Below are 11,253 nucleotides of genomic sequence, written 5' to 3'. Positions count from 1 at the left end.
TAATAATAATAATAATAATAATAATAATAAAAGATCATTAATGGTCATTAGTTTAAAGAAAATTAACCATTAATTTATAATCTTATAATCAACTATCATACAATTTAATCAATTTTAAATTATTTCATATCTTTAATAAATATTTTTGTTACATTGTTATGTTTTCTATTATTTTTCTTATGAAATATTTGTTAAAAAATTTGAGAGATAAAAAGTGTAATCTACATAAAAAGTTATAAAATAAAATACCTAGATTTGACTTATTTATAATTATTATATATTATTTTTTATGTTAATAATTTAATATTTTTTTTCTTTCATTTTTTTAATAGTAATTAATACTTATTATTATTATTATTATAATTATGACCAAGTTATGGTCATTTAATTAAAATGCTTTTGTTACTGTTTTTCAACTAAATAATATTTAATTATAAATTAATTTTTTATTTAAATAATTTTTATTTATTTGTCTATATTATATAAAACGTATGATATACTTTAAATACTCTCATTTCACTAAGTATTTTCATTTCACTTAAATGCTCTCAAATTATTTTTTTATTTATATTATTTTTTTATTATTGCTTTTAAAAGTTATTAGTTATTACTTTCAAAATTTATTTTATTTAAATATAATTAATTAATGTGTATATAATTATTAATTTTTTATTTGATATTTCTTAAATTTTTAAATATTTTATTTCATTATATTTATATATCTAATGCAATTATAATTAATATTTTAATTATTTATATTTTATTATCATTAATTTTAATATAATTATTTTTAAATTTTAATTAAATATCTATATTTTTATATATAAATTATTTATTTAACTATATTTTTATATAAAAATAAAATTTAAAAATAAATTATAAATATGATTGTATTGAAAATTTAGTTATAAATAAAAATAAAATAGTGATATTTTAAAATTTTAAATTTTATGAAATTTATTTATTTTATATTTTAAATTTATATTAAGTGATAATCATTTTTATCAAAAAATTATTTTATAAAAAATATACCAGATTAATAAAAAAATTTACACTTAAATATAATATTTTTTAAAAATAATATAATAAAATATTATTTTTAGTTAATAATAATGTTATATATTTTCATTGTTATTAAAATTAAATAATTCAATTCATTATTAATAATTTAATACTTTTTAATTATATTAATAATAAAAAATATTATATTTATATATTTTAAAATAATAATATTTTTTTCATTAATCTAATTTATTTTTTATAATTTATACAAAATAAATATTAATTTAAATAAATAAAATATAAACATTTTATAAAATTTAAATTATTTTTTGAATAAAATAATTTTATTACATTTTAAATGAAATAATTTTAAAAAATATTATTAATATATGTATAAAAAAATTAAATAAATATTTTAATTAATTATATCATAAAATTGATTAAAAATTTATTATTATAATAGATAAAATTTATTTAAATTAAATTAAATAAAAAATTTAATTTAAAATTAATTTAATAATAATAATTTTATCTTATTTAAAATATAATTAAAAATTAAATTAAAAAATAAAAATTATAAATTATTTGTATATGACACGAACATTATGCTATTTCTTTATACTGAAAATTGAAAAAGTACCAGCTTGCGAATTCCAGAAAATAAAGAAATGAAAATGACGACAGGAAACAACAGTATAAATACCAATCCTGCAAGCCTGGAAGTGACTTCATACACATTCTCAATCTCAACAGATAGAGAAATCTAGTGTCACCACCATAAAAGAAAGAATCAGATTCATAATCTCCAAATCAAGAACCAATAAAACCATACATTCCGATCAGAAAACGTTGCATCAGCACAACCATCACCACCGTTGCTGCCATTGCCCAACCATGATCACTGACCACCACCACCACCATCCCTCCAAGTTCCTTCCCAAGCGGATTGTCCTCGTCCGCCATGGAGAGTCGGAGGGTAACATTGACACCGCTGCCTACGTCACCACCCCTGACAACAAAATCCCATTAACCTCATCGGGTCTAGCCCAGGCTCGTATCGCTGGGACTCATTTGCACAATCTAATATCCAACCACGGCAACTGCACCACTAACTGGCGGGTCTACTTCTATGTCTCTCCCTACCAGCGTACCCTATCCACCCTCCGGGAGATTGGACGGTCGTTTGAAAGGGAGAGGATTATTGGGGTTAGAGAGGAGTGTAGGATTAGAGAGCAAGATTTTGGGAATTTTCAGATCGAGGAGAGGATGAAGGTGATTAAAGAGACCAGAGAGAGGTTTGGGAGGTTCTTTTATCGGTTCCCTGAAGGAGAATCTGCTGCTGATGTTTTCGATCGCGTTTCAAGTAAGTTTTCTTCCTTGTTATTGTCGTTTTGTTGATTAATTTGGTTAATGGGTATTCTGCTTTTTCTTTATTTCTGTTGTTTAGTGAATCACCCTTAATATCATAATGAATTTCTTTGTATTCTGCTCTTCTAAATCATCTATTATATGCCATTTGATTACAGGGAAAATCATAGGATAAGCAAAAATAGAGAATTCAGAACCTGAGTATTAGCCTGAACTATTTATGTTTTAACCTGTTTCCTGTTAATGTTGAAAACTGAAAAACAACATAATTTTGTGTTTGGGAATGTGATGAACTGAGCTTGATTGTCTCTTTAAAGATGCTAAATCAATCAGCGTAGTTGGTCTGAGCAGCTTGGGCTATTTTTACAACCGGTTATTTTTATGACAAAGATGGTAATAGGAAAATGTGTTGTGAAATGCTAGTGTAAAGAAGTTGAAAATGATTAAGAATATGCATCTCATTCTGAACATTTTGCGAGTCTAGCCAAAAAAGGCTTTCATTTTATGATATTTGGACATAAAAAACATACATTTTACAGATACCGTATGCAATTGAATTTGTTCTCATGCATTGGTTCTGGGGCCTGAATCTTTGATATTAGCTGATGGTTTCTCTTGCTTGCTTTTCTAATCTCATCACAGCATATAGATAATAAATAACATGGTCAAATTAAGGCAACTTTTATTTTATAGCCAATTTAGCCTAATGGTTTGAATAAGGTGAATAAAATATTATTAATGATATTTCTTTTGTACTTTTTGTTTGTAAAAAAATTTAGGATTTTAGGAAAAAATTTGAGGGATAAACCAAACCCATGAATTCTTAGGGCTTCTAAGACCAATAACCAAACTCAATCAACCCCAAATTCCATTCAGAAAGAAAATTTTCCCTGATCAAACTAAGTCCTTTTTTATTTCCATTTATTTTCTCCACACGCATGAAAAGCAAATCATCATTTAATCCAAAAGCCTTCCTATCTCCCTTCCACAGAAAACAAAACACAGCTCCCAAACTCATCTCCTTAAAACAAAAATTTATAGTATGGTTATAGGCCACAAAAATCAGAATGGTGGCTGATGTTGTGCTGGCTCTTTGGAAAAATCTCAAAATCAGCCAACTAGTCAGCAATTTCCTATTTCTTTTTTTATTAACTCGCCAATTGAATCAAGCTTTTTTTGCACTAGACCTCTTTCTTTGAAGCAGATATGATGGCTCATGCATCCAACCAGGTGATCACCATGCCTCCACTGTTGGCTGACTGTTCTCATGATGGCATGATCATCATCAATAGCTGTGACTAATAAATTTTCAAACACTGTCATTTTGGCCCTTGCTGGAGAAGATTAATAGATTTTTTTATTTTTAAAGAATTTTCCCTCCAAAATGCTAAAATTTTGTTGGAAAAAATAATAAAAAAAAAACCAAATATAAATTTCATTCACATTTCAAGCTCTTGGACTAAATAGACTAAGAAATAAAAGTTGTATGCTGATTTGGCTAAATAGTTAATTTTGGATTTAATTGACTATGGCCTGTAATTCAGAGACCAATTTGATTTTTACCCCAATGTTTAAAAATGAAGAGAAGTTTTCTAACGGAATTAATGATTCGGGTTAGATGCTTTCTTCTGGCAGGTTTTCTCGAATCTCTCTGGAGGGATATAGATATGAACAGGCTTCACCATGACCCTTCACATGACCTAAATCTCATAATTGTATCACATGGATTAACTTGTCGTGTATTCCTCATGAAGTGGTTCAAGTGGACAGTTGAACAATTTGAGCACCTAAATAATCCTGGGAACTGTGAGATTCGAGTTATGGAGTTAGGAGAAGGTAGGGAATACAGCTTAGCAATTCATCACACAGATGAAGAAATGCAAGAATGGGGAATGTCTCCTGAAATGATTGCTGATCAGAAGTGGCGAATCCATGCCCACAAGGGTGATTGGAATGACAACTGTTCCTGGTACTTCGATGCATTTTTTGATCATCTGAAGACAGATCCGGATAAAGAAAGTGATGATAAAGCAGATGATTCTTCAAGTACATGTGAATAGGCTCCCCAGAAATTAGATGGGAAATTCTTTTGATTCACCGATTGACTTGTGTTAGTTGATGCATAATTAACAAATACATGGAAAACATAGTTCTGATCAATGCAAACAGAGGCTACAGTGCAAGATTACTTGGTGGATTGTAATACTTTATAAGAAACATCTGCTTCTAAATGTAAATTTTTGACTGCTCTCTGCAAACTGTAAACACAAGCAAATGGCTCTGGTGCTTGGTTTATGTTATTCTCTGATTAAATGCTGTCTGACTCTTGGTGGAAATGCTCCTTTTATCTGCAACAGGTATATCCTTCAGTTTATTTTGCGGATAATGTGAATTTGCTAGTACATGTTTGTTTTTAAAAGAAAAAAAATTATCAATTCGAACTCGAATTCTCAAAGTTTTCAAGACATATTTAAAGATTTTTTTTTTTAATTTTGAAAATTCCATTGTGTCCTGACTTGTATAGCAATGATGTGAATTAGAGGAAGTTATTCAAATTTTATTTGGCAATATAGTCACACAAGACATCCATGAAACGCAACAATACTGGAAAATCATCAAAATTACATTGCATTGCCAATGAAACAATAAAAACAAAAGGGAAGTCCTCCATGTCAATCCCTCCTCCGAGAACTGCAAGGGAAAACCCGTTATATCAAATTTGGTTGTTGATGAACTGTAACCTCTGTGTGAGTCAATTATGAAGCATTTGCTCCATCAAGTCAAGTACATGCTATCTAAGACTGCAAATCCAGCTGCAACTCCACCTTCATTTGATGATGACACCTTTGTTCGCATAAGGTATCCACATTGGTCATTTATAATAACTTTATCCTTGTTCCTGCTTGTTGTGATGCAAGAATATCCATGTTAAATTTGTTTTAAGTATGATACTGGCCATTTATATAAAATATTTTTTGACCCCTATTTAGTAACTAACCAACGTTTCACTAGATATGCATCTTAATTAACATCTTTTAGTGCACAAGTCATGTACCTCAAGTAAGCACTGTATACTCCAAGTTCTGATACTGCATGATCTTTATGACAAATGCCATTACGCACCAAAAACATCGGGGAAACAATTGGAAATATTCGTTGCATAAGGATGTAAGCAGCATCTTCTTCATTTCCTTCCCTCTGCAACCTTAGAAGGTTTTCCTTCACATCATCCCCATAGATATTGTTCCCTGAAAATGTACGACTCCTTGTTAGTATACACCAACACCACAAAATAACAACCATGGCAAGGAGAATATCCAAATGAATTTTAGAAACAAGAGACCTCCGCCTTCTCTTTGTGGCTTCATCACAAACAATTCAGGTCTCTCAATGGCTCTTTTGACAATATCTGAGTCATCCAAACTCCACAAGCCAGCAAAGCATTTTTGCAACTTGGTGATATCCTCCTTATTCTCGAGAAATCTGTAAGAAACCATTCATATTAGACCCTTATAATCCTTCATTTTGGATCATTTCAAAGGACCAAGTATCAAAACCACAATAATTTGAGCCATGTAACAAGTATTCATGAAAATTTCAGTACCTCTCAAGCACATTAGGCTTTGCAAGCTCTTGTTGAATCTTCTTGGTGCCTGCCAAATGATAAGATATGGACGGACACTTGATGGCTAATGACTGCTCCATGAGTAGCCTAGCTCTCCATTCCTACAAATAAAACATGAATGAAGCAGTAGAACACCATAAATGGAGATTACATTCAGAACATAGAAGCATCATAACCACAGAGAAACTAGGAATAATATTTTAAAGTCTTGCAGTCTATATTAATTTGAAATGACCAGGAAATAACCAATAAAATGATGTCTGGAAGTAAAAAAGTAACTGGAAAAATCTGAAATGAGACAGCTAGCTCAAGGACACTGTCCAATCTGTTTATTTTGTTTCCTTACATTTTTCTTTATGTCAAAGCTTATATCCACCTACCCACCAAATTAAGTTCTGCACTCACTCAAAAAAAAAAAGATCCGTTTTTGGAGTAGACAAGGAAGAAATGAGACTATAAAGCATAGGAAAATGAAGGAATAGGAACAAACACATACTGCTTCTGAAGGATAATCAGTTGGTGCATACCCAGTTCTAAAATAAACCACTGCAATTGCTTGTCCACCTCTGCAAGTGTGTATCTTTCATATACCAATGTTGAAAAAGGACAAAATAAAACAACAAATCTAGAGAGGAGATACTAATTTCCAAGGCAGAAATGACGTACACAAGGAGTGTTCCATCTGGTAGAAGTTCCCCTTCTTTATCAATTTCTGCCAATGTTTTCCGAATAGCTGTTACATTATGTGTGTTATAAAGCTAAGGAAGAAAATATCAAGAGGACTGGGGGAAAAGCATCTGACTAAAATAAATATCTGGAAAGAGATTTCAGAAAAATGATTTCTGAAAAGTTCATGCTTCAACAACCAATTCATTCAGAAATTAGTAAAAATTTCATCAGCTTTCTAACATTATAATGCATGAAAAAACTTCTTTTTATGACCATCTGTAGTGTAATCACACCTCAGAAACTATACCAGTCCTGCAATGAGAATTGAGAGTCTAATTTTTACATGAAAAGGATATTTTTCCTTCAATGCAGCACAAAGCCAATGTTGGTCATACATGTTGTGCTCCTCAGGCTGAACAACAACCATAACTGCAGCCCTGCAAAAGTGTATCAGGGATTATCAACCTACATAAACACAGTAAGAACAGCAGGAGGAAAGAAATGAAGGAACTGCAGTCAGACCCAACCTAGGGTTATTATACTCAGTCCAAGCTTTAGCCAGCGCATCTGCAAACCGATTAACAGTAGTGTTGCTTGGTATTCTTTTGGAATCTAATCCAAGGTGTTCTCCATAACGCTTAAGCAAGCTCCTGCAGATATGAACAGCTAGAGTTACAATTCTCTTTTGCTCAATTTTTGTGATCATTGCATCAGAAAATATATAATTTTGTATATTGTCACCCAAAGTGGTACCATCTACAGTTTTTTTTTTTTTTTTTAAATTTTGGGCGAAGAAGGGAGGGGGAGGGGAGGAGGGGTTGGTGTTGAATTTGAGTACCCAAATGTTTCAGGCAGTTGGATGGGGTGGGCAATCTCATTACATGATAAAACAATAATTTCGAATTATCAAATACATGGAACAAAATTACAAGCTAGGCCCCTTCAAAATCTTCAAGTATGTAATGTTATTTTTCATTGGTAAACTCTAAACTGTGACTCTATTAAGCACTGGACTTGCATTTGATCCAACAACAGTAAACTTTGCAACTCAAAATAACAAGTGTAAAAGTAGCATCCTATCTCTGCTTCACCGGCGCTGCTTACTTCTACATGTGAACTATGTAGCTATTCATTTGAAAAAACATTTAAATTATCCTTAATAAATAAGATATCATACGCAAATTTAGTGAGACAGATATGACTAAGAAGAAAGCACAAGACTACAAGTTGATAATACGTTTCTTAACCTGTGAAGGTCACTGACAAGACAACTGAGGCCAGGAAACGAAGAGGAAATTGTATTTATCTCTATGTGGAGGAGTAATTTAGTTTGTTCATCAAGCATGTAATCAGAGCGATGTAAACCCAATCGTATTTCCTGTATTAGCATGCAACAACATTAGCATTTTTCCAGCTAAATGAAAATCAGCAAGTTCCCTTCACGAAAAAATAAATAAAATACAACCAAATATAATATAATATGTAAAATGGGGTCCAACATGCCTGATTAAGACACAATTACCTCTGTTTTGTTCATTTCTAGCACCTTGGAATGAATATCTAAAAGTCTTGATGTAAAAACATCTACTTTCTTTGTTCTGCAGTGTTAAGAATAGAAGAGATATCAATTACACAACTATTCAAACTTATCAATAGAATATTGAGAACGAGCATAAAATGGCAAACAGAACTAGAAGAGATGAAGCTTGACAAAGCACAAAAATAACAATGAATATAAGGAATATTTTGAAACTGATCTACGGCTCTATTTAAGCTGGACCACAAATGCATAATGATTATTTTGATACTGATCTGCTAAAGCTTCAGGGAATAAAAAAAATAGCAAAGCTAAGAACAGGTAAAAGAGCATGTGAAGGTATTATCAATTTCAGTTAGAGATTTATAGCTTTCACCATGCACAACTTTCTCAAAATAACCCTCACAATTGAGCGTGAAGAACATTGTAGCATATTTACTCATCTTTCAAGATGGTTCCAGCTCTGAACACAAACATTTGTCAAAAGGGATGATTGTGTTACTGATAACAATCCCAACAGTTACTATAAATGGTTGGCAAACAGCAAATGGATCTGGTTGAGGAACTGAAGAAACAAGTAACAGGCCACCATCCAAGAAATAATGTCCTAGAAGGTTGAATTACTGGCACACATATTAGTGAAACGAGGTAAAATTATGTAGATATCCAGGATGAATAGTACCTGGATAACGAATCCTGCAGAAAATTTCCATCCAAACTAACACGATCAATGAGTTCGTTGAATACAGGAGCAACTTCACATGCTGACTTCCAGTGATTTTCTGGGAATGCCACTGGCAGCAAGGCAAATGGAGCATGTACCATCCCCACACCGGGTACTTTTCCTGATCTCTATGAAGCAAATGACCCCATTATTCCTATCTTACATATATCATGATGATATAAGTTCATGCAAAGAAAAAAAAAAAATTAAAGAATATGAAGGTAAAATTTTTGGTTTTAACTACTAATAACACACACGCACAAGCGCGCGCGCACACAATTTGAAAGCAATTCTTCCTCTCTCGATAACTATTTCCACACACACACACACACACACACTATTTCCACACACACACACACACACACACACACAAACAATTTGAAAGCAATTCTTCCTCTCTCGATAACTATTTCCACAATTATCATCAACAATAATGATAAGTAAAAACTATTTCCACAATTATCATCAACAATAATGAAAAGTACAAACTAGCTTTAAGCACATTGATCCATGATAAACAAACTAGTGTTAGCCAATCATGTAATCGTAGTACGACGAAACCCACCAAGCATCTTCTATATATTCAAAAGTTTGACTTCATTAAGCAGCTAAAAGGAGAGGAAAAAGAAACGCAAATTAGGTATCTTTATTGAATATGGCTTTCATTCAAAACGAATAAGAAAAAAAAAACAAATTTCCACTGCAGTCATCTTACGATCATATGCTGAATTAAGTGGGATTTCTTAGAAAATTAAAGAAAAAACAGAATCTTTGTGCACAGACCTGAACACTTTTATCACCAACAACAAGACCATGGAGAGAACTCCAAACAAGCGCATCGTAAGCCATCTTTTGAATCAATTCTTCATCGATGCCATGAAAATCAATTACGGGTTTTGAAGCACTTCCTTCTTGGGTCTCCATCAACCTTACTCTTGCACAACTCAAAGGCACGATCTTTGAAGATGAACAGGGAGATTTAAGTGAATAATGGTTTTGGGAAATAAAATTGCTAGTGGGTTTCTGAAGATGAAGATAAATGGTGGGAATGGAAGAAGAATTTGAGCTTGGTTTTGATACGCGATGGAAAAGATAGCAACGAGGGATGTTAGTAGTGGCAGGGGAAGAGAGACAGGTAGCAGAGGAATGGGCAGCACCCATTTGGACCTTTTTTATTGGTGGTCTGAATGATACTATAAGACTTCAAGGCGGCCCAATACAGAGAAGAATTATGAATTGAATTGTGGGATTGGAAGCAAAGCAGCTTGTTGATTTGTTTGTGAGAGTGCCGAAGCGTCCTTGAACCTTGATTACGCCATGCTTAGCTTTATTTTTTGGATTCGCTCACTGCCTGTATCCGGTGAAGTTTTGGTCCTTTGTGCATTTGGTGAATAATCACAAAAAGATTCCATTCAAAAAATAAATTATAAAAAAAAAGCCCTAGTCTGACATAAGAATTGTGGATTCTCTTACTCTTTTAATTTTTTTATTTAATAAATAAAAAAATTACAAAAAAAATTAAAAAAATAAAAATTTAAGTTGTTATTTCTCTAAAAAAATGTTTTAGCATATATTTAATATTTATACGTTAATAATTATTATTTATTTTATTTTATTAAATGAGAATAGTTTATTAATATTCAAACCATAATAATTATTTTCTTTCAAAATTCTTAAAATATTAAATATTTTTATCCAACAACATTTTACAATACTAAGTATTTAGAAAAAATATTTGTTGTATATATTAACTTTATAAATTTAATCTTTATATAATAAAAATAACTATTGCTATGCGAATCTTATTGCCATTTTGTATTTGTTAACATTATAACTATAATTCACATACTCGTAAATTATTTATAAAAAGATTGATATTAAAAAATTGTATTACTCAGTCACATTTTATTTATATGTTTAGTATTATAAAATTTAATAAATAAAATATTAAAGATTTGTGGGAGAAAAGTTTAAAGGAAATATATTGAACAATTATAGTTATTAATTCAATTTTTATTATAGAAATTTAATTTAGCAAGCCATCATTTTCTCAACATAGGATTATGCTTTGGCTCGAATTTGATGCCATAGGAATATGATTCCAATAAGTGAAAGTATCCTTAATTTTATACAATGGTTCTAAGGATAAAAGTAACACATTTTGATGGCAAGAAAATATTTGATTCAGTAACTGAAAGCATATCACTTATTTAGTAGATTCATGTTCGAGTTTTCATTCTCTTAGTAATTGATCTCAAAGGTTTAGACTCATCTTCTTCTTTCTCAAGTGAAGTCAATTTTTCTTTTGATTTCTTTCTTCTTATCTTC

The 11,253-nt window shown here is 30.9% G+C and overlaps 2 protein-coding genes across 3 annotated transcripts; one reads left to right on the top strand and one right to left on the bottom strand.

Annotated features, from left to right (window-relative positions):
- The first annotated feature begins 1,595 nt into the window (after positions 1 to 1,595).
- Positions 1,596 to 4,686, top strand: LOC110658026 (phosphoglycerate mutase-like protein AT74). The gene is made up of 2 exons (XM_021815479.2): positions 1,596 to 2,365; positions 4,006 to 4,686. Exons 1-2 carry the CDS (start codon positions 1,897 to 1,899, stop codon positions 4,428 to 4,430), a joined length of 894 nt encoding a protein of 297 aa, XP_021671171.2. The 5' UTR covers positions 1,596 to 1,896; the 3' UTR covers positions 4,431 to 4,686.
- A 216-nt stretch (positions 4,687 to 4,902) lies between these two features.
- LOC110658024 (glutathione synthetase, chloroplastic) lies at positions 4,903 to 10,269 on the bottom strand. Of its 2 annotated transcripts, none has more exons than XM_021815475.2 (12): positions 9,709 to 10,269; positions 8,884 to 9,053; positions 8,187 to 8,262; positions 7,912 to 8,042; positions 7,192 to 7,314; positions 7,021 to 7,101; positions 6,662 to 6,742; positions 6,492 to 6,561; positions 5,975 to 6,096; positions 5,714 to 5,853; positions 5,426 to 5,618; positions 4,903 to 5,061 (listed from the first exon to the last, which is right to left on the bottom strand). In XM_021815475.2, exons 1-12 carry the CDS (start codon positions 10,084 to 10,086, stop codon positions 5,043 to 5,045), a joined length of 1,584 nt encoding a protein of 527 aa, XP_021671167.2. In that variant the 5' UTR covers positions 10,087 to 10,269; the 3' UTR covers positions 4,903 to 5,042. The 2 variants fall into 2 exon arrangements, with proteins under 2 accessions (XP_021671167.2, XP_021671166.2); XM_021815474.2 differs by having other exon boundaries at positions 4,903 to 5,269; positions 9,709 to 10,264.
- Between the last annotated feature and the right edge of the window lie 984 nt (positions 10,270 to 11,253).

This window comes from Hevea brasiliensis, unplaced genomic scaffold, assembly GCF_030052815.1.
Source record: "Hevea brasiliensis isolate MT/VB/25A 57/8 unplaced genomic scaffold, ASM3005281v1 Scaf7, whole genome shotgun sequence".
NCBI lineage: Eukaryota > Viridiplantae > Streptophyta > Magnoliopsida > Malpighiales > Euphorbiaceae > Hevea > Hevea brasiliensis.
This window is presented reverse-complemented; position numbering and strand designations above follow the sequence as displayed.